At 45.3% G+C, this 22,326-nt stretch overlaps 1 protein-coding gene and 1 long non-coding RNA gene across 3 annotated transcripts in view; both read right to left on the reverse strand.

Annotated features, from left to right (window-relative positions):
* The window catches only part of CWF19L2 (CWF19 like cell cycle control factor 2), a 128,320-nt gene extending 123,787 nt beyond the window's left edge, over positions 1-4,533 (reverse strand). For both annotated transcript variants that reach the window (XM_075851586.1, XM_075851585.1), the window contains exon 1: positions 4,316-4,533. In XM_075851586.1, the coding sequence (XP_075707701.1) occupies positions 4,316-4,408 (93 nt within the window). In that variant the 5' untranslated portion in view covers positions 4,409-4,533. The remainder of the gene's footprint in view (positions 1-4,315) is intronic.
* Positions 4,534-12,219: 7,686 nt separating this feature from the next.
* Positions 12,220-12,787, reverse strand: LOC142740480 (uncharacterized). The gene is made up of 2 exons (XR_012880715.1): positions 12,516-12,787; positions 12,220-12,422 (listed from the first exon to the last, which is right to left on the reverse strand). It is a non-coding gene; the product is annotated as an uncharacterized LOC142740480 (long non-coding RNA).
* Positions 12,788-22,326: the final 9,539 nt, after the last annotated feature.

Raw genomic sequence — 22,326 nt, forward strand, 5'->3', positions numbered from 1 at the left:
GTACTTTTAAACACACCCACTTGGACTTTTGCAAGCCTCATTTGCATAATTACAAAAATGGTCATAACTTGGCCAAAAATGCTCGTTTTTTAAAAATAAAAACGTTACTGTAATCTACATTGCAGCGCCTATCTGCTGCAATAGCAGATAGGGGTTGCAAAATCTGGTGACAGAGCCTCTTTAATGCCGCTCCGCCCCACCGCCTTGTCATTGCCTGGTCCGCCCCGTCCTGTTTTTGCTTCCTCATGAAACTGCTGTTCTGTACTGAACTAAATAATACAGTACGGAACAGCAGTTCCTTTGGGAAGCAGAGACTCCTAGTACATAGCCACACCTCCCAGCTGTAGATAACACCCCCCTTGCATATTCAACAACCACCACCTCCTTGTAGATAGCAACCGCCTTCCTTGTAGTTCGTAACCCCCCTCCATTGTAGATCACGCCCCTGTGGCACTATATTGGGGGGTGGCACGGTCATTACATGTGGGCACAGTGGCACTATAGACTATATGTGGACACTATCTACATGGGCACTGTGCCACTATATGTGGGCACTATCTACATGGATATTGCGGCACTATGTCACTATATGTGGGCACTGTGGCACTTAAAAAAAAAAAAAATATTAAACGGCCATAAAAAACAGACAGATGGACTGGAAATGGATGAGAATTAAGGCACTGGTGCAAAATGGACATGAAAAACTTGCTATTGATCAGTTTTTAATGCCCATCTTTTTTCACTGTTGTGTAGCTGTAGCCTAAATGACTATAATGCCAGGAGTCCCGTTCACATGTACTGTGGTCAGGCTGGGAAATCCGGCAGACACACGGATCGCTTTTTACGGTTGTGTGAATCGGGCCTTAGGAGACCCAAACACGAGCGTGTTTGGTCCGTGATATAGAGTCCGTATGTCGGCCGCATTTCCCAGATCGAACACACTGCAGGGAGCCGGGGTCCTAGCATCATAGTTATCTATGTCTCTAGGTGTCACTGCGGGAAAACTGTCTCGTACTGAAAACATGATTACAGTACGGGGCAGTGACACCTAGCGCCATAGAGAACTATGATGCTAGGAGCCCGGCTCCCTGCAGTGTGTTCGGTCTGGGAAATGCGGCCGACATACGGACCGTATTTCACTGACTCAACACGCTTGTGTGAATATGGCCTTAAGCTAATTTTTTTAAAACCCCATTGTGAGGCCGGTACTGCACAGGGTCCTGCTCACACTTCAGACACTAATGTAATCTCTCCCGAAAGTGCCCGCTCGCCGCTATCTGCAATTTACACTGCTCTCACCTGCAATGCCGGAGACCGGCTGAGGGAGTGACGAGCAGAGGGGGATGTTAGTGCATGCAGTATATAATGGATTATAGATTCGGTTAACCTGTTCCCTGCCGGGAACACAGAAGTTCTAATTAGATAGATATTTTTCCAATTGTATTTATGATTAAAAAAAAAGTGTTTGCAGAGGTTAAAAGTTGTGAAGTTCTGTACAATAATTCTAGCAAAATATTTTTAAAAGTTATTTATACAAAGAAAATTTATTAAATCATCTCTTGGTATTAGATATCACTGCCTTAATGAACGATTAAAATTGAATTTTATTATAGACATCAATGACTAAAAATCGGCTAAATAGCCAAAGAAACTATTTAAGGCGTAAGCAAGGAGACCAGCAGGGTGCTGCAAATGGATACTGTATTCATCCGCATACACCTCCAATTGCATACGGATTTCTGCCGCTTTAACTTATAATATAGAACCTGGTCAACCCTGCCACTAGAGCTGTGTCCCAACGCGTTTCAGCACCCCCTATTAGCAGGGTGCATCATCAGGGGTCACAGTGTTTATTGATATAAAACACCACGAGGCCGGTTAGCACATGTTGCGTGCTTTCACATTCACGACACTAGTTTCTCCCATCTGCACACAGGATCTTTGGAGCTCAGCCAGAGTGACCATTGGGTTCTTCGTTCTTACTAAGGCTGGGTTCACACGAGCATGTTACGTCCGTAATGGACGGAACGTATTTCGGCCGCAAGTCCCGGACCGAACACAGTGCAGGGAGCCGGGCTCCTAGCATCATAGTTATGTACGATGCTAGGAGTCCCTGCCTCGCTGCAGGACAACTGTCCCGTACTAAAAACATGATTACTGTACGGGACAGTAGTTCCACGGAGAGGCAGGGGCTCCTAGCATCGTACATAACTATGATGCTAGGAGCCCGGCTCCCTGCAGTGTGTTCGGTCCGGGATTAGCGGCCGAAATACGTTTCGTCCATTACGGACGTAATGTGCTCGTGTGAATCCAGCCTAAGGGTATGTTCACACGTAGTCAACCAAAACGTCTGAAAATCCAGAGCTGTTTTCAGGGGAAAACAGACCCTGCTTTTCAGACGTTTTTTACCAACTCGCATTTTTACCAACTCATTTTTTTACCAACTCGTTTTTGGAGCTGTTTTCATTGGAGTCTATGAGAAAACAGCTCCAAAAACGTCTGAAAGAAGTGCCCTGCACTTCTTTGCCGAGGCAGTGAATTTACGGGTCGTCGTTTGACAGCTGTCAAACGACGACTCGTAAATAACAGGTCGTCTGCACAGTACGTCGGCAAACCCATTCAAATGAATGGGCAGATGTTTGCCGACGTATTGCAGCCCTATTTTCAGACGTAAAACGAGGCATAATACGCCTCGTATACGTCTGAAATTTGGCCGTGTGAACATACCCTAAGGCTCTTCTCCCCCGATTACTTAGTTTGTTGGGGCGGCCAGCTCTAGGAAGAGTCCTGGTTGTGCCAAACTTTCCATTTAAGAATTATGGAGGCCACTGTACTTTTGAAAACGTTTAGTGCAGCAGAAATTCTTTTGTACACTTCTCCAGATCCTCCACACAATCCTGTCTCTGCGCTCTATGGGCAGTTCCTTCCTCCTCATACTTGGTTTTTGCTCTGATATACATTGTCAGCTGTAAGACCTTATATAGACAGGGGTGTGTCTTTCCAAATCATGTCCAATCAAATTAATTTCCCACAGGTGCCCTCCAATCAAGGTGTAGAAAAATGTAAAGATTATCTAGAGAAATGGCAGGCCAAAGAGCTAAATTTCCATGCAAAACTTGTTTCATATTTTGAATAAGTTTGCAAAAAAATGCTAATATTCTGTTTTCACTTTATCATTACGGGGTATTGAATGCAGTTCTGAGGATGATGGGGAAAAAATTTGGATTTTATTTTATTTTAAACACAAGTGAAATAACCTCAAAGATTAAACACACTTATTACCGAGGAAGACCGATAAACTTCGGCAAGAGTTACACGGGTTTTCCCACTTTAGACATAACCTATGTCTGATAGGTGGAGGTCCTCCGAAGTTCTGGAAGACGAGACAGCCGCATAGAGGAGGAGATTAAATGGAGAGAACTCTATGTGAACTATGGACACAGCTCAGGGACCCTCCTTAAAGGGGTTGTCTTATTAAGAAAACGCCATGTTAGAACATGTGGACCCCTATGACCCAGAGCGGGGAACCACTAAGTAAGAGCAGAACCCCCAGTGGTCCCCAATTAAATGGGCACAATGTATTACCACATTTGCCCTGTAGCGGACGCAGAAGAAGTAAACGTATGGCCAAACAAAAAATTTCCAGGAAATAGCGATTTCCGGGGTTTTCAGGAGCCGGACACAAGACAATCATCTGATCGCCAGGGCACGTTTCAAAGCCCTAACAACACAGGATCACAAAAATAAAAAAAAGGATTACATTACACTAGTGATTAAAAGTGGACGCCGTTCTCACACTATTGCTCTCCCGCGCCGTTTAGCGCCGCCATACGTGACCGTTGTCTCAGTGCCGTGTCCTCCATTGGCACATCACCAACATGACAGTGGTTGCCTGCCGCAGTTACATGATGTGATGCAGCATTCCGGCTGTTGTGAAACTACAACTGCCAACATGCTTTGATAAGCACACAGGGAATGCTGGGAGTTGTAGTTTCCCTACAGTTGGAGTGCGGCTGCTTACAGATCCCTGCGCTAGAGGATCACACAGCAAGGACAATGAGAAGCAGCAGAGAGGAGACGATGCTGGATTTTAAACACAAGTATATTATATTATAAACCTGTAGGAATATTTTCTTGGTTGAGAAACCCCATAGAAATGAATAGGATCCACCAATGTGAACAGCGCAGGGCACCTGCTGGTACTGAAGAACAGACTGGTACTTGTGAGTATGGTTCATGTGTGCCAGGCAGGGTCCTGAGAGGGATTAAATAGATGTGGCATCACACTTCCCAGTACAAGTCACTGCGCCATTACCTGCGCCAGCAGCTCCTCCCGTGCTCGCCTCTTGCTGTCCTTCTTGTTCTCTATACAGCTCGCACTTTCAAAACTGCCCCCGTAGGCCGCCATTATTCTGCTGCAGTAAAGCGAGAACCCAGACTCTTCCCATTCCAGGCGCTCTGTGTGAACCGCACAGTTGTGCGTTCCAGCTGACAACTGAGCATCGCCATGTTTGTACACCCGGAAGTGTGGAAAGTCTGTTGCTGCACCCCACACAGCGGGCTGATTAGAAGAATGACTGCGCATGCGTGAAGCCTGCTGCGTCGTGTGTAGCGCGGCTCTGCTAGTCAGATGTATATACATCATCCTTTTTTGTATACATACAGCAGCTTAGAGATCACATGACCTATAATAACCTACAATGTTTGCATCGCTCAGGTAATATTATTACATAAATAATGGTTCACTAGACAAATGTCTCACAGACATCTGAGGAATATTGGATCAATCGTGTTTGTTGTCTCCCAGTCACACAGACTGATCCCCACTGTTTATAACAGGACAGAGGGACAGTAATACGGTCTTCGGTTTTACGGACCCATTCAGTTTTGCTGGCCGCGGACGCCTTTCCATATCGCTGCGGATGTGTGTCCGTGCCTTATAAGGGTATGTTCACACGGCTTAATTACGGACGTAATTCGGGCATTTAACTCGCCTTGAATTACGTCCGAAAATGCGCCTCGATAGCGTTGGCAAACATCTGCCCATTGAAAGCAATGGGCTGGCGTTTGTCTGTTCACACGAGGCGTATATTTACGCGTCGCTGTCCAAAGACGGCGCGTAAATAGACGGCCGCGCCAAAGAAGTGTCCTGTCACTTCTTCAGACGTAAATGGAGCCGTTTTCCATGGAAAACCAGCTCCAGTTATGTCCGTAATGGACGCGGCGTTCAAGCGCCTGCACATGCCGCTATGGCTGAAATGACGGGGCTGTTTTCTCCTGGAAACAGCCCCGTAATTTCGGCCGTTACGGACGCTGCCGTGTGAACATACCCGAACTGAGCCGGGGATTATGGAGCATGTCCATTTTTCTGCGTTTTATGGGCCATGCTCCCGTGACAGTCCGCAGCCGCCGACCCGAAAATAACAGCTGTGCACATGGCTACGGTCGTGTGCATGAGGCCTATGGGAGCCTGGCCCGTAAAAATCGAAAAGTAGAACATGCTCCATAATTCCTGCCACAGATCTACGGCACAGACAACTATTCGTAGCGGTACGGAAAGGTGTCCGCGGCCAATAGAACCGGGCGGGTCCATAATTGCTATTTGTTTTTTTAACGGTCATGTGAGCACGGCCCGAAAATGCGGGCGGCCGTCGGCAGACGGCCCTGCCCGCAAATACGGGCCATGATTACGACCGTAAAATCACCCCTAATTGCGGGCCCATTCATTTCTATGTCTGATAGACACCTTCCCTTATGTCTACTGGAAGGTCTCCGTGCTGTAGAAACCTGCCAAAAAAAATAGGACATGTCCTATTTTTTTATTTTATGGACCGTGCTCCTATACTTTACAATGGAAGCACGGCCCGTAAAAATGGCTGGCTGTAGGCGGGCACAGTCATGTGCATGAAGTCTAAGGCTTCATGCACACAAACATATTTTTGTCTGCAAACACGGATCCGGTAACACCTAGGGATGCACGATGCATCGAAACTTCGATACTGTTTCGATACTCTGCATCCCCAAACTGTTCGATACCGTTATTTCATGTATGTCGATACTAAGCTGTGCGGCCGCACAGCTCAGTATAGTAACACATGAATGTATGAGAGCGGGGCTGCGGCTGTGTAATAGTCATTGCCCCGCTCCTAAGTCCTGATAACAAGTGCGCGGGGTCAGGATAATGCGATGCGGCCGGCGCTGCACTAATGAGCGGCGGCACTGAAGACAGAACATGGCGGGCGCGCTGCAAAACACACCCATGTTCTGTGTTCAGTGCCTCATGCGCACCGTACGCGCACTTCCTGTCAGGAGCGGGGCAATGACTGTATTACACAGCCTCAGCCCCGCTGGCGGAGATCAGAGAAACTTCTCATCTCCGCCGTTATTGCCGTGAAAGCTGCGATCACAGCTGACTGCAGCATTCAGGGAAAATGAGAAGGGGGGACGCCCCTTGGATCGCGTCACAGGGAATTCCTGTGACGCGATTGAGGGACATACCATATATGGGCAGACAGCCCAGGGTCCATTGAAGGATCCCAGGGCTGTCTTACCATATTTCCTGTTGTTAGGGCATACTTAGGTATGTCCTAACAACTGCCTGTGTGCTATCCGTCCACAGGCTAATGTACTGTAATATGGATATATGCCTGTGTACTATCAGTATATAGGCTAATGTACTGTAATATAGATATATGCCTGTGTACTATCAGTATATAGGCTAATGTACTGTAATATAGATATATGCCTGTGTACTATCAGTATATAGATATATGCCTGTGTACTATCAGTATATAGATATATGCCAGTACATTAAAGTTTAAAAAATAAAGTAAAAACATAAAGTAATGTTAAATAAAAACAATACATACACCTTTTTTTTACAATAAACATTAAATAAGTCTCAATACATAAAATATACACACATTCGGTATTGGCGCGGCCGTAATAACCTGCACAACAATTTTTGTCATTTATGATGTGTGCGCTGTAAAAAAAATACAAACTGCTTTCTATCACTTATTGTGGGGCACAAGGTACGATGATGAATTTAACCTTCACGTGCCTCACATTATTAATTAACCCCATCATGTACCTTACATATTAAACCCATTATGACTGAGAAACATGATGGGGTTAATTACTATTAATGTAAGGCACATGGAGGTTAAATTCATCATCACACCTCGCGCCTCACATCAGAAAATGGAAGAACTATTTTTTTTATTACTGTTGGCAAAGTATCGAATTGGTATCGAAATCGCAATACTAAACGAAGTATCGGTATCGAGTCCAAATTCTGGTATCGTGACAGCCCTAGTAGCACCCATAGACTTCTATGGGGAGTCCGTGCCGCAATTACCGACAAGAATAGGACATGTTCTATAATTTGCGGATCATTTTTACAGCCCGGACACACATCAGTAAATATACGGAAAGGTGTCCATGACCCATAGAAATGAATGGATCTGCAATTTCATCTGTAATTGCAGGTGAAAACTACGGTCGTGTGCATGGGGCCTAAAATGTGGCGCACTTATCACACCACAGAACACTCTAGGCCCCATTCACACGAGCGTGAATCACGTCCGTGTGCTGTGCGTTGAAATAAGGCACAGCACACGGACCCATTGATTTCAATGGGGCCATTCACACATGCGTGAAACAAAAGTCCGCTGCGTGAAACTCTCTGCATGTCCTATATTGGTGTCAATGGGCGCGTGAAAACCACGCACCGCACACAGATACAAATGCGTGTGCGGCGCGTGATTTGCCCATCAATTCAGTTGAAAATAATAAAGATGTGCTTTGTGAGTGCGTGAATAATGCATGCCCCTCGCAAAGCACACTGATGCATAACGCAACACACGGACCCGATTCAAGCGCGATTTTCACAGGTGTGAATCGGATACGCTCATGTGAATGAGGCCTTACACTTTGACTTTGCCCTAGTAACGGCCATATTTAAAGAGGCTCTGTCACCAGATTTTGCAACCCCTATCTGCTATTGCAGCAGATAGGCGCTGCAATGTAGATCACAGTAACGTTTTTATTTTTTAAAAACGAGCATTTTTGGCCAAGTTATGACCATTTTCGTATTTATGCAAATGAGGCTTGCAAAAGTACAACTGGGCGTGTTGAAAAGTAAAAGTACAACTGGGCGTGTATTATGTGCGTACATCGGGGCGTGTTTAATACTTTTACTAGCTGGGCGTTGTGTATAGAAGTATCATCCACTTCTCTTCACAACGCCCAGCTTCTGGCAGTGCAGCACTGTGACGTCACTCACAGGTCCTGCATCGTGTCGGCACCAGAGGCTACAGATGATTCTGCAGCAGCATCGGCGTTTGCGGGTAAGTCGATGTAGCTACTTACCTGCAAATGCTGATGCTGCTGCATAATCAAGTGTAGCCTCTGGTGCCGACACGATGCAGGACCTGTGAGTGACGTCACAGTGCTGCACTGCCAGAAGCTGGGCGTTGTGAAGAGAAGTGGATGATACTTCTATACACAACGCCCAGCTAGTAAAAGTAGTAAACACGCCCCGATGTACGCACATAATACACGCCCAGTTGTACTTTTACTTTTCAACACGCCCAGTTGTACTTTTGCGAGCCTCATTTGCATAAATACGAAAATGGTCATAACTTGGCCAAAAATGCTCGTTTTTTAAAAATAAAAACGTTACTGTAATCTACATTGCAGCGCCTATCTGCTGCAATGGCAGATAGGGGCTGCAAAATCTGGTGACAGAGCCTCTTTAAATATGATTATAGTGTCCAGATAAATAGAGCACACATTACCCGGAGAAAGCCATAAGAACCCATTTACTCACCTCCCAACATTTCAAACCCTATTTGTGGGGCACTCTGCCCACAATCTGCCCAGAAATGCACACAAAATATCTCAGAAACACCCACTTCCAGGCATAGCTCCAGACAGGCCCTTTTTGGGGTCGTTTATGAGGGTGCGAGATCAGATAAAAATGAATTACCATTTGGGTGAACAGCTATTTTTCTGGCATTAAAAAGTTACAAAGTATGGTGCACTTTTCACAAGTGGGTGGGGCTTGATGCAGGGGGTGGGGCCACACACAGCCCAACACGTTATTCTAATTGACACCGAAGTTGGTGTAACTTATAGTGGAATTCTAAGCCAGCTCGTAGCTTGCTGACGCACGGACAGCACAAATTGTAATTTATTTATTACGAAGCGTGCGCCTCTAAACAAATTAGACGCATGCTGGCTTCAGACTAAGGCCCCATGCACACGACCGTAAAATCGCTCGTAATTACGGTCCGTAATTGCGGGCCCATTCGTTTCTATGGCCGACGGACACTTTCCCATATATTTACGGGAAGGTGTCCGTGCCGTAGAAACTTGCCGAAAAAAATAGGACATGTCCTATTTTTTTATTTTATTTTTGATATTTTATTTATTTTTTATTTTACGGACCGTGCACCCATACTTTATAATGGGTAACGATAATTGTATTATAGCCGTTCTGGCAAATGGCTAGGATATGCCATCACTTGCTGGTCCTACTGCTGGGACCCCTACCAATCACAAGAATTAAGGGGTCTTGGCCATCAGCTCATTGGGGCTGAGTTGTATACCTGCACGGTGCCTGATGGTCTATATCAGGTGGGAACAATAAAATTGGACGAGGAAAATCAAACAAATCTGATCCATTTATCTCCGACATCACCTGCAGGACACAGGCTGCCATTTTGGCATCTGTATTACGGCCGTAATGTTCGTTCCTCCCACGGAAAACTTAGTTGTGATTAATATCAGGGTATATTGTGTGTCAGAGACACACAGGAGCCGCTGTCAGCCGAGCCGTCAGTCCAGTTGTCCTTACAGCAGCGCTATGCAGCTTCTATGTATAGTGGATACATAGAAGCCTCAGCGCAAAAACTAAATAGCATTTTTAATAAAAGTCAATTGCAAAAATGTGTATAAATACATACATTTAATGAAAGAAAAGGCTACAAAGGTTTATATACAGCAGCCTTTAAACACTTGAAGTGACACTTTTTCCTTTTATGGAGCAGATACGTAATAGTGATTGGTTGTCCCGGCACCCTGGTGTAGGATGTCCGGACTCAGCGGTGACATCATGGCAGGCTCACTCTACCACACTGTGTTTCTTTAAAGGGAAGGCGTCACAAAATATTTTTTTTTTATATAATATTGCTTTTAGTATGTCATTAAAATAAATTTTATTTATTTGTGTGTTTGTGTTGTACTTTTTACTTTTTTCTTTCTTTTACTTCTCTATGGGGGGGCTGCCATTTTTTTTTAAATCTCTGTATGTGTCGATTAATGACACATAGAAATGGAATACGGCACATACATCCCCATAGAGAATGCGAACGGGAGCCGTTCCATTCACTATAGCTTACGCCGTCTGTGTGGGAGCGGCGCATGCGCCACTCCCACACAGACCAAAAGGAAGGTCTTTGGTAGAGCGACATCCGGAGCCATTTTCATATGAAACAGAAGCCGCGGCTGAACAGTAAGATGACGACTTCCGGTCGTGGCTTCCAGCCATATGTTGAAGGCAGCGTAGACGCAAGGACTAGGAGCGGAGGTGGCAGCGGCGGCAGGAGCAGGTAAGTTATGTTTGTGTATGTGATGTGTGTGTATGTTAGTGTTATATTGTCTGATTACCACTGTATCTAATCCTACACTGTGCATTCGCTCAGAAAATGGCGGCACACAGTGTAGGAGGTTTTAACATTCAACCCCCTCCTCCTGGCACTAGCCAGAATAAGGGAGGGGGGATTGTGTGAGGACACTAGAGCGAGTGTGTTTACGCCAAATTTGCAGCATAAAGCAATGAGGTTGCTTTACCACATTGCCAATGCTGCAATTTTGGGAATTGCTCCCTCTAGTGACCAGCACATGGAAATGTTATAAATTAGAATCTAATTTATAATATTTCCTGACTTGTGAAAAAATTAAAACAATGTGTAATCATTAATATACTAACAGTTTAACTGAAAAAAAATAATAATTTCTAACGACACATTCCCTTTAAGACTGCAGCCCTCGCGTCACATCTTAGACAATAGCCACATTGACGTTATTGGTATCATATGAAGACCCTTTGTAAAATGCCTAGTTGGTAGAGCCAGATAAACATCCTATGAGTGATGGGCGCTGTGTGCCACTCTTCTCTGCTATTTCTATGAGACAACGGGGGTATTAAATGGGTTCTCTGGATTTATAGGATCAGTGCCCAATGTAGAACCTCCCGTGTAAGATTGTAGCAGAAAAACACTGTATTCTCATACCCTAATCAGTACCAAAGACAGCGCTTAGTATGCCAGGCAACGGTAGGCGGGCAATTATAGCCTTTCTCCCACCATAAGGACCCAAATTAAAAAGGTTATATGAGATTAGAAAAAAATGGCTGCTTTCTTCCAAAAACAGCGCCAATCTTGTCTATTGGCTGTGTCTGATATTGCAGCTCAGCCTTATTCAAATAAATACTGTAGTACCAGACTCAGCCCATGGACATTAGTGGCACTGTTTTGGAAGAAAGCAGCCATGTTTTTCTAATCTTATACAACCTCTATTATTACTACCTATGTAGCAGAAAGACAATCATTGCCCTACCCAATGTACCCGTGTACTGGTGGGCCATGCCAATGCTATGGGGCCTGGCACTAAACCATGCTCACCCATACGACAATCCCATATTCATTGGCAATTAAGGACCATCTGCCATAGCATACTCTGCCTCTTCAAGCATCTGCAACACTTGTGATCACTGCAATTGGGGTGAGGGGAGGGGTGGGTAGACGACGTTGGTTGAACCAGGATGTACTTTGGGAAGGACGGAGGGAAGTTTAGATGCTTCCCCCTTCCTTCTCCATGTATATCCTGGATGCTTCCCCCTTCCTCCTCCATGTATATCCTGGTTTCTACCCCCTTCCTTCCCCATTCATGTCCTGGATTCTTCCCCCTTCTTTCTCCATGTATATCCTGGATGCTTCCCGCTTCCTCCTCCATGCATGTCTTGAATGAAACCCATACTGTGCATGTGTCTGTTAAATAATTTGAAATTAGAAAAATGTAAATGCTTTCTATCTAGTTACAGCCCCACCCTTGTCCATGGCTGTGTCTGGTATTGCAGCTCAGTCCTAAATAACCTTTTTTTCTTAATTTAAAACAATCCATTTAATCATAAAATCATCACAAGACACTAAATTCTGCTCCTTATGTTTATTACGGAACATCTCCTGCTGCTTAAAGATGTCTTCTGTATTGACAGTTCTTCCATTCGTTGATGGTTATTAGCGACTCCATAACTTCAGGTCTGGAAAACTTGCTAGAGCGATCGCCAGCAGCAGATGTTACCTTTATTCTACACACGTATCGACTTTAATAACGGCGGCGTCTACGTCTGTGAACTGTGACCAGAGAAAACGACAGATATAAATATAATCGTACTGTAGCATTCATGACTGTTATATATACAGATCAGCAGGATAATATATATTCACCAGGTCTACGGCTTTCCCGGTGTTTCTGCTGACTCCTCCTCCTGTATCTACGCCGCCTTCTAGGTGCGCTGCTGTCTCTCGTTCTTCTAGTTGGCATGGTGATGACTGGTTGGCACCTTCCTTTTCTGAGGAGCAAGTTGTTAATGGCTGCTGGGAACTCTGCCACCTATATACTTTCTGATCATTGTGACATCACAGCTTTATGATGTCATAGGCTTCACACATGGTGTTTAAAGTAGGATGAAGTTTCTCTTTGTCAGGTCAATGGTAGAATAGGTTGGATGACAACTGACAACCAGTTATGTGACAAACAGTCTGAGCAGTTATCACTTCCCTTCCCCCACTGCTCTCAGTTGTTCTTACTTTACTCAGCAGGGGATAACAGAGAAATTTGTGCTCCGCTTGAGGCATGATGGGAGTGACATTCAGAGTACAGTGAAGGGATTTAGTTTAACATATTTGATGAAATATACTATATGGACAAAAGTATTGGGACACCTACACATTACACCTACAGGAGCTTTTAAGACATCTCATTCTAAATCCATAGGCATTAATATAGAGTTGTTCCTCCCTTTTTTATGGGAGTTTTTGCCCATTCATCCAGAACAGCATTTTTGAGGTCAGACACTGATGTTGGAGGAGGGGGTCAGGCTCGCAATCTCCGTTCTGGTTCATCCCAAAGGTGTTGGATGGGGTTGAGGTCAAGACTCTGTGCGGCCAGCCAAGTTCTTCCACACCAAACTCACCCAACCATGTCTTTATGGACCTTGTGCACTGGGGTACAGTCACATAGAAGGGTCGAACCCGTTTCCACAAAGTTGGAAGCTACAATTGTCCAAAATGTCTTGGTATACTGAAGCATTAAGATTTCCCTTCACAGGAACTAATGGGTCTTAGGCCAACCTTTCCCCTGCATGCAGCTGCTCGGTCATGTAAACCCATGCCATGAAGCTCCTGGCACACAGTTTTTGTGCGGATGTTACACCTTGGACACATGTACACGCACACCACTGAAAAAAGGACACATACGCACGCACACCACTCACAGGACACATGCGCACGCACACCACTCACAGGACACTTGCGCACGCACACCACTCACACCTAGGACATGCGCACGCACACCTAAGGACACATTCACACGCAGACCACTTACACCTAGAACACACCCCTTACTCACACTTAGGACATATGCTGCACATGCACCACTCACACCTAGGACAGATGCGCACACACACCACTCACACCTAAGACATATGCCGCAAGTTCTCTACCCACACCAAGGACACATGTTCAACACACACTACTCACACCTGGCACAGATGCTGCACACACCACTCACATACTAGACACGTACCACACACTAGACACATACCGCACCCACTACTTACACTAGACACATACCGCACACACCAAACAAATGTTAAATACATACCTCACATAACACTTACACACTAGACCAGAGGTCTCAAGCACGCGGGCCGCATGCGGCCCCTGGGGCTGTCATCTGCGGGACACAGAGCCGCTAGTGTAGGCTCTGCTCCGAAACTCTGGAATTCCCTGACATCGCTGTTTGGACACACGATGTCTGGCGCTTCCCCAGAGCCGGAGTCCCGTGCTTAGCGCTAGTATAGACACTCACATACTAGACACATACCACTCACACACTAGATACATACCGCACGCACTACTTACACTAGACACATACCACACACACCACACAAATGTTAAACACATACCTCACATACCACTTACACACTAGACCTATACCACACATACCACTCACATTGAAAACAACATGCACACAAATGCCACTAATACATTAGAAGACACAAAACTCATACAAATTGCATATTTTACTCATACAATTGACATTCAATGTTAACACTACATCAACCAGTCACACTACAAAAATCAATCCAACACTTCACTCACATTGCTATATTTACCTGCTTTCTTTTGTAGACTGCTGACAGTACATAGATGACCTGAGATGCCCCCTCCACCACGCCCCGTCCATGTACCCACAAAACCATGTCCATTTTACAAAGCTCCTCCCACCTGTGGCTCAAACTAACCATAACCTGACGCTCACCCTTTTAACGCTATAGCTCCTCCTATCTGCCGTATCTGGACCCCCTACCCTCCCGCAAGCAGGTTGCTTGCAGATACTGTGTGCATCACCCATGTCCTTTACACTCACTTATGGCCCCCTACCCCCCTCATTGTAGAAGGCTCCATGCAGCTTACATGAAGCTGAAGCAGATAAAGAAATAAACCTGCTGGCGCTACAGCCATCAGCAACATACCTGGCAGGGGCTGGAGTCTCTTTCTACCCAGCAGCCGGACTGAAGCTGTGCTCAGTGGGCAGTAGAAAGAGCAAGCCCATCACTGATTGGCTGATACTCAGCCAACCAGCGTTAGGTTTGAATTGTACATGCAGACTGGGCAGCTACTGATTCTCCTTATCCTCTGCGGCACCAGAGATGTGCGCTAATGAGCGAGGCATCAGTGCAGAAAACAAGTCTAGAGCTGATTAGCTGTGCCTCGGCCAACAAGCACTATACTTCATTTCTGCAGTGCCCCTTCCCATCATTGCAGAGTACACAGCAATAAATCTCGCAAAGATGTGGTTTTAAACACCAGGAGGCAGCAGTTATTGTAATGTTGGTGCTTGTGCTCACCACTGTCCGCAGGGCCGATTCTAGCTTTTCTGCTGCCTGAGGCAAAAATTGAACTGGTGCCCCCCAGATTTTTATTGACATCCCCCTGGCTGTTCTACATCACTAGCAGCCTCCTCCAACTCTTGCGGATGCGCCGTTTCCTTATACTGGCGTGTGCGGTGCAGCCTGGCAGAGCACACCTCGCTGCACGATGTGTGCCCAAGTAGTACAAGGCAATGGCGCATCCCAGAAAGTTGGAGGAGACTGGTAGTGATGTATAACAGCTAGAGGGATGTCAATTAAGCATGGAAAGGTGGGTTTGGATGCAGTACTATGTGACTCTTCAGGATAGCGTCACAGCCCCATGACCCTTTATGAGAAATTAGCATACAGTGTGCGCCGTTTTAAAAGTTGATTTCATAGATTGTTCTGCATCTGAAGACAACATACAGGGGAATGTTTGGAAATATTGTCAGATCATGTATTACCGCATGGTGGTGGTTCAAGGGGTTAAAACTATCTGACAGGTTCCCATTAAATATACAATGAATTGAAAACAATTCCATCTGTTCTGTAATTTTGATATTATAAATATATTCTACATAATTACAGCTCTAGAACCAAGCTCTGAAATATATGGCTCCAGAACCAAGCTCAATACATATATACAGCACCAGTACAAAGCTCAGTACATATATACAGCTCCAGAACCAAGCTCATTACATATATACAACACCAGATCCACGCTCAGTACATATATACAGCACCAGAACAAAGCTTATTACATATATACGGTACCAGAACAAAGCTCAGTACATAAATACAGCACCAGAACAAAGCTCAGTACATATACACAGCAAAGGAACAAAGCTCAGTACATAAATACAGCACCAGAACAAAGCTCATTACATATATACAGCACCAGATCCACGCTCAGTACATATATACAGCACCAGAACAAAGCTTATTACATATATACAGCACCAGAACAAAGCTCGGTACATAAATACAGCACCAGAACCAAGCTCAGTACATATACACAGCAAAAGAACCAAGCTCAGTACATAAATACAGCACCAGAACAAAGCTCAGCACATAAATACAACACCAGAACCAAGCTTAGAACATATATACAACACCAGAACCAAGCTCAGTTCATATATACAGCACCAGAACAAAGCTCAGCACATAAATATGACACCAGAACCAAGCACAGCACATAAATACAACACCAAAACCAAGCTCAATACATATATACAGCTCCAGAACCAATCTTGGCACATAAATTCAATACCAGAACCAAGCTCAGTACATATATACAGCACCAGAACAAAGCTCGGTACATAAATACAGCACCAGAACCAAGCTCATACAAATATACAGCACCAGAACAAAGCTCAGTACATAAATACAGCACCAGAACAAAGCTCAGTACATAAATACAACACCAGAACAAATCTCAGTACATATATACAACACCAGAACCACGCTCAGTTCATATATACAGCACCAGAACAAATCTTAACATATAAATGCAACACCAGAACCAAGCTCAGCACATATATACAACACCAGAACCAAGCTCAGTACATATATACAGTACCAGAACCAAGCTCAGTATATAAATACAGCACCAGCACAAATATAGCTCAATTTAGTGCAACGCTTGGTGGGTTTGGTGGGCTTGGTGGGTTTGGATGCAGTACTATGTGACTCTTCAGGATAGCGTTACAGCCCCATGACCCTTTATGAGAAATTAGCATACAGTGTGCGCCGTTTTAAAAGTTGATTTCATAGATTGTTCTGCATCTGAAGACAACATACAGGGGAATGTTTGGAAATATTGTCAGATCATGTATTACCGCATGGTGGTGGTTCAAGGGGTTAAAACTATCTGACAGGTTCCCATTAAATATACAATGAATTGAAAACAATTCCATCTGTTCTGTAATTTTGATATTATAAATATATTCTACATAATTACAGCTCTAGAACCAAGCTCTGACATATATGGCTCCAGAACCAAGCTCAATACATATATACAGCACCAGTACAAAGCTCAGTACATATATACAGCTCCAGAACCAAGCTCATTACATATATACAACACCAGATCCACGCTCAGTACATATATACAGCACCAGAACAAAGCTTATTACATATATACGGTACCAGAACAAAGCTCAGTACATAAATACAGCACCAGAACAAAGCTCAGTACATATACACAGCAAAGGAACAAAGCTCAGTACATAAATACAGCACCAGAACAAAGCTCATTACATATATACAGCACCAGATCCACGCTCAGTACATATATACACCAGAACAAAGCTTATTACATATATACAGCACCAGAACAAAGCTCGGTACATAAATACAGCACCAGAACCAAGCTCAGTACATATACACAGCAAAAGAACCAAGCTCAGTACATAAATACAGCACCAGAACAAAGCTCAGCACATAAATACAACACCAGAACCAAGCTTAGAACATATATACAACACCAGAACCAAGCTCAGTTCATATATACAGCACCAGAACAAAGCTCAGCACATAAATATGACACCAGAACCAAGCACAGCACATAAATACAACACCAGAACCAAGCTCAATACATATATACAGCTCCAGAACCAATCTTGGCACATAAATTCAATACCAGAACCAAACTCAATACATATATACAGCTCCAGCACCAGGCTCAATACATATATACAGCACCAGAACCAAGCTCAGTACATATATACAGCACCAGAACAAAGCTCGGTACATAAATACAGCACCAGAACCAAGCTCATACAAATATACAGCACCAGAACAAAGCTCAGTACATAAATACAGCACCAGAACAAAGCTCAGTACATAAATACAACACCAGAACAAATCTCAGTACATATATACAACACCAGAACCACGCTCAGTTCATATATACAGCACCAGAACAAATCTTAGCATATAAATGCAACACCAGAACCAAGCTCAGCACATATATACAACACCAGAACCAAGCTCAGTACATATATACAGTACCAGAACCAAGCTCAGTATATAAATACAGCACCAGCACACATATAGCTCAATTTAGTGCAACGCTTACCGTTAGGTTTGTACGGCGTAAAACCACAGCTCCCAGCATGGACTGAACAAGGGTAAGGATATGCTGGGAGTTGCTGTTTCACAAAAAAACAAAACAATCATACCACCCATCAACTTGCTGCAGATCATACAGTGACTACAGTACTGATTAGAGGCAGAATAAACATTTATATTAAGTGACTCACCGGTGACGATCTCAGATTCTAGTTGTTCTTTTTCTCTTTTCTTCTCCATCTGGTACAGACTTCTATGATGATTTCTGCAGGGTTTGCCGATCAGATGTCTTCAGCTACTCACTATTCAAACATTTCTGCAAATATAAATGAAGATAAAATTCTCATGGTGACACACACTGTACCCCTAAATATAATAGTTTCATACACTGCACCTCTAATTATAATAGCACAATACATTGTGTCCCCGATTATAATAGCATCATACACACACAGTGCTCCCCTGTAGATAGTGCCCCACATATAGCCTCCTTGTAGATAGCTCCCCACATAAAGCGCCCCCTGTATATAGTGCCCCACATATAGCCCCCTGTATATGGTGTCCCACATATAGCCCCCCTGTAGATAGTGACCCACATATAGCCTCCACTGCAGATTGTGCCACACATACAGCCTCCCCTGTAGATAGTGTCCCACATATAGCCTCCCCTGAAGATAGTGCCCCACATATAGCCCCCCTGTATATGGTATCCCACAAATAGCCCCCCTATAGATAGTGACCCACATATAGCCTCCCCTGTAGATTGTGCCCCACATATAGCTCCCCCTGTATATAGTGCACCACATATAGCCCACCCTTATTGTCCCACATATAGCCTCCCCTTAGACTGTGCCCCACATATGGCCTCCCCTGTAGATAGTGTCCCATATAAAGCGTAGATAATGCCACTAACACTTTTAAGTGGAAAAAACAAAACTTTACATAATCACCTTGATCCCGTTCTCACGCCGTCCTGTGTCAATGCAGGCCTGCTCTCTTCTGAGCAGATGTGCTGGGGCTGAACGACGGCGCTGATTGGCAGGACAGAATGACTTGCCCCACCAATCAGCGCCTTTCAACAATGGAAGCGGTGCGATGATGTAATTGCGCCGATAGCATCGTTGAAATGCGATGATTATCGGGGCAAGTCATTCTGCCCTGCCAATCAGCGGTATTGTTAGGCAGGTACAATTAATGCAGGAGGGGGTGACGGCGGCTGGTTTCAGTGGCGCCGCCGCGCCCTCAGAGAGGCAGCTGGCCGCCGACACTGATTGTTTTGGGGGCTAGCAGGCGGCCCACTGTTCACCGGCCCATCTGGCATTTGCCAGAACTGCCGGATGGCCAGTCCGGCCCTGTATCTATCTATCTATCTATCTATCTATCTATCTCATATCTATCTATTTATCCATGTATCTATCTAGAAATATAAAAATTGAGCAGCAACTCCAAAGATTCAGGTGAAAAAAATGGGTACTTTATTGCCTGTGCAACATTTTAGCTCCATCCACTGGAGCCTTTCTCAAGCCTTTCTCTTGCTTGAGAATGGCTCCAGTGGATGGAGCTAAAACGTTGCACGGGCAATGAAATACCCTTTTTTTCACCTATATCTTTGGAGTTGCTGTTCATTTTTTCGATTTCTATGTACCTGGAACTTTGGTCTGTTCCTTAGAGCTTGCAACCACACGCTGCCAGTGCTGCCTTATTTTGTATAAACATGTATCTATCTATCTACAACAAAAAAAAAAAAAAGCACTGTTTCTCAAATCTGTGTAGTCAGGGTGCAATATTTCAATTTGGACACATGACCAGTGTCCCAAGATACTTAGTCCAAAAACTCTGAAATACAAGACAGTATTCCAATTAGTGACCAATTGCGACGTTTCAGCCCTACACCATGGGGCCTTTCTCAGGCATTTATCTATCTATCTATCTATCTATCTATCTATCTATCTATCTATCTATCTATCTATCTATCTATCTATCTATCCGTGTATCTATGCATTTATTTATCTATCATCTATCTATCTATCTATATCTATCATCTATCTGTCACGTAGGGTTCGTGGACCCACTGGGCTGTGCCGCCATGGTGGTATGGCAGCTGGCCAACAGGGCACAGGTCACAGTGGGTACCTGTGGCAGCTCGGACAGTATCAAGGCAGGCTCGGCTGGGACTAGGCAACAGGCAGACGTCAGGCGTGGAGTAGCAGGACAGGCATAGAATAAAGCTCAGCACGGCACTTGACCAGGATAGTGCAAGATACAGGAACAGGGAACACTGGGAACAGGAAAACACTAGGAGACCATTTGCTTAGACAAACTAGGATACGAAAAACAACGCTCAGGTATCGAAGCAAGGGGCTGGACCCTTCTTATAGTCCAGGGCACTCATGGGCTGATTACACATTAAAGTGCGGTGCGCGCACCCTACGGGACCCGGCTGAGGTGAGTGGAAGTGAGCGCTGGCGTCTCCTGAGGAGGAGATTGGGGCCAGCGCTCGCAGACCCATGGCTGCTGCTGTCAGGAGGAGAGTGAACCTGACGGCCTGCAGCCACGGACATGACAATATCCCTCCTCTTACACCCCCTCTTCTTGGGGCCAGAGCGAGAGAGAAACTTCTTCAGAAGTGTAGGAGCATTGAGGTTCTCCTCTGGCTCCCAGGACCTCTCTTCAGGGCCAAACCCCCTCCAATCTACCAAATAAAAAGTCTTTCCTCTCACTCTCTTGGTGTCCAAGATCTCCCTAACCTCGAAAGTCTAAAGGGCTGCTGGAGGCAACCGCAGGGCTAGGAGTCTTGGTAAAGCGGTTCAGAATTACTGGTTTCAGGAGAGAGACATGGAAGGAGTTGGGAATCCTGAGAGCAGGAGGCAGCCGAAGCTTGTAGGTGACAGGGTTGATCTGCTGCAGAATCTCGAAGGGTCAGAGGAACCTGGGAGCAAATTTGTACGACGACACCCTCAGTCGAGTATTTCTGAAGGACAGCCAGACCTTCGTGCCAGGAAGAAACTGAGGAGGTTCTCTTCTCCTTGTATCTGTCTTCCATTTCATGCGGTCGACCGCCAGCAGGACAGAAGATCGAGTCTGCTGCCAGATCTGCAGAAAGTCCCTAAAAGCCGTGTCAGCAGCTGGTACCTCGGACGTATCAGGCACCAGGAGAGGAATTCATGGGTGTTGGCCATCGACAATAAAAAACGGTGTCTTCTGTGTGGACTCGCTGGTGTGATTTTTGTAAGAGAATTCAGCCCACGGGAGCAACTGCACACAGTCATCATGCTGCTTGGAGAGGAAGTGGCGTAAGTAGTTTTCCAAGATCTGATTGAACCTCTTGGCCTGACCATTGGACTGAGGATGGTAGGCCGAGGAAAAGTCCAACTTTACACCTAGGAGTCCGCAGAGGGCTCTCCAGAACTTCGAGGTGAACTGAACCCCCCGATCAGACACAATATGCTCTGGCAAGCCGTGCAGGCGGAAGATGTGTTGGATGAACAGCTTGGCCAGTTGAGGAGCAGAAGGAAGACTGGTCAGAGGAACGAAGTGGGCCATCTTCGAAAATCAATCCACCACCGCCCAGACAGTACTGCCTCCAGCAGAGAGAGGCAGGTCAGTGATAAAGTCCATAGCTATATACTGCCAGGGAGCATCAGGCACAGGCAATGGCTGGAGCAAACCAGCAGGTCTGGAGTGAGCGACCTTGTTAGCTGCACACACTGAGCAGGAGGAAGCAAAGTCCATAAAGTCCTTGGGCAGCGTGGGCCACCAGAAATGACTGGCAATCAGATCCCGGTCTTACGGGTCCCCGCGTGACCTGCCAGTCTAGAGGAGTGTCTCCAGCGGAGGATTCTCCCTTGGTCAGCTAGGCGCACAAACGTCCTCCCTGGAGGAATGTCCCCAACTTGCAGAGGATTGACAGAGACAATGCAAGACGGATCAATAATGTTCTGTGGAATTTCCATGGTGTCTTCTGTCTCGAAGAACTGGACAAGGCATCGGCTCTCACATTCTTGTTGGTCAGGCTATAATGGAGCTCAAACTGGAACCTGGTAAAGAAT

The sequence above is a fragment of the Rhinoderma darwinii genome, chromosome 2 (genome assembly GCF_050947455.1).
Source record: "Rhinoderma darwinii isolate aRhiDar2 chromosome 2, aRhiDar2.hap1, whole genome shotgun sequence".
Taxonomy (NCBI): domain Eukaryota; kingdom Metazoa; phylum Chordata; class Amphibia; order Anura; family Rhinodermatidae; genus Rhinoderma; species Rhinoderma darwinii.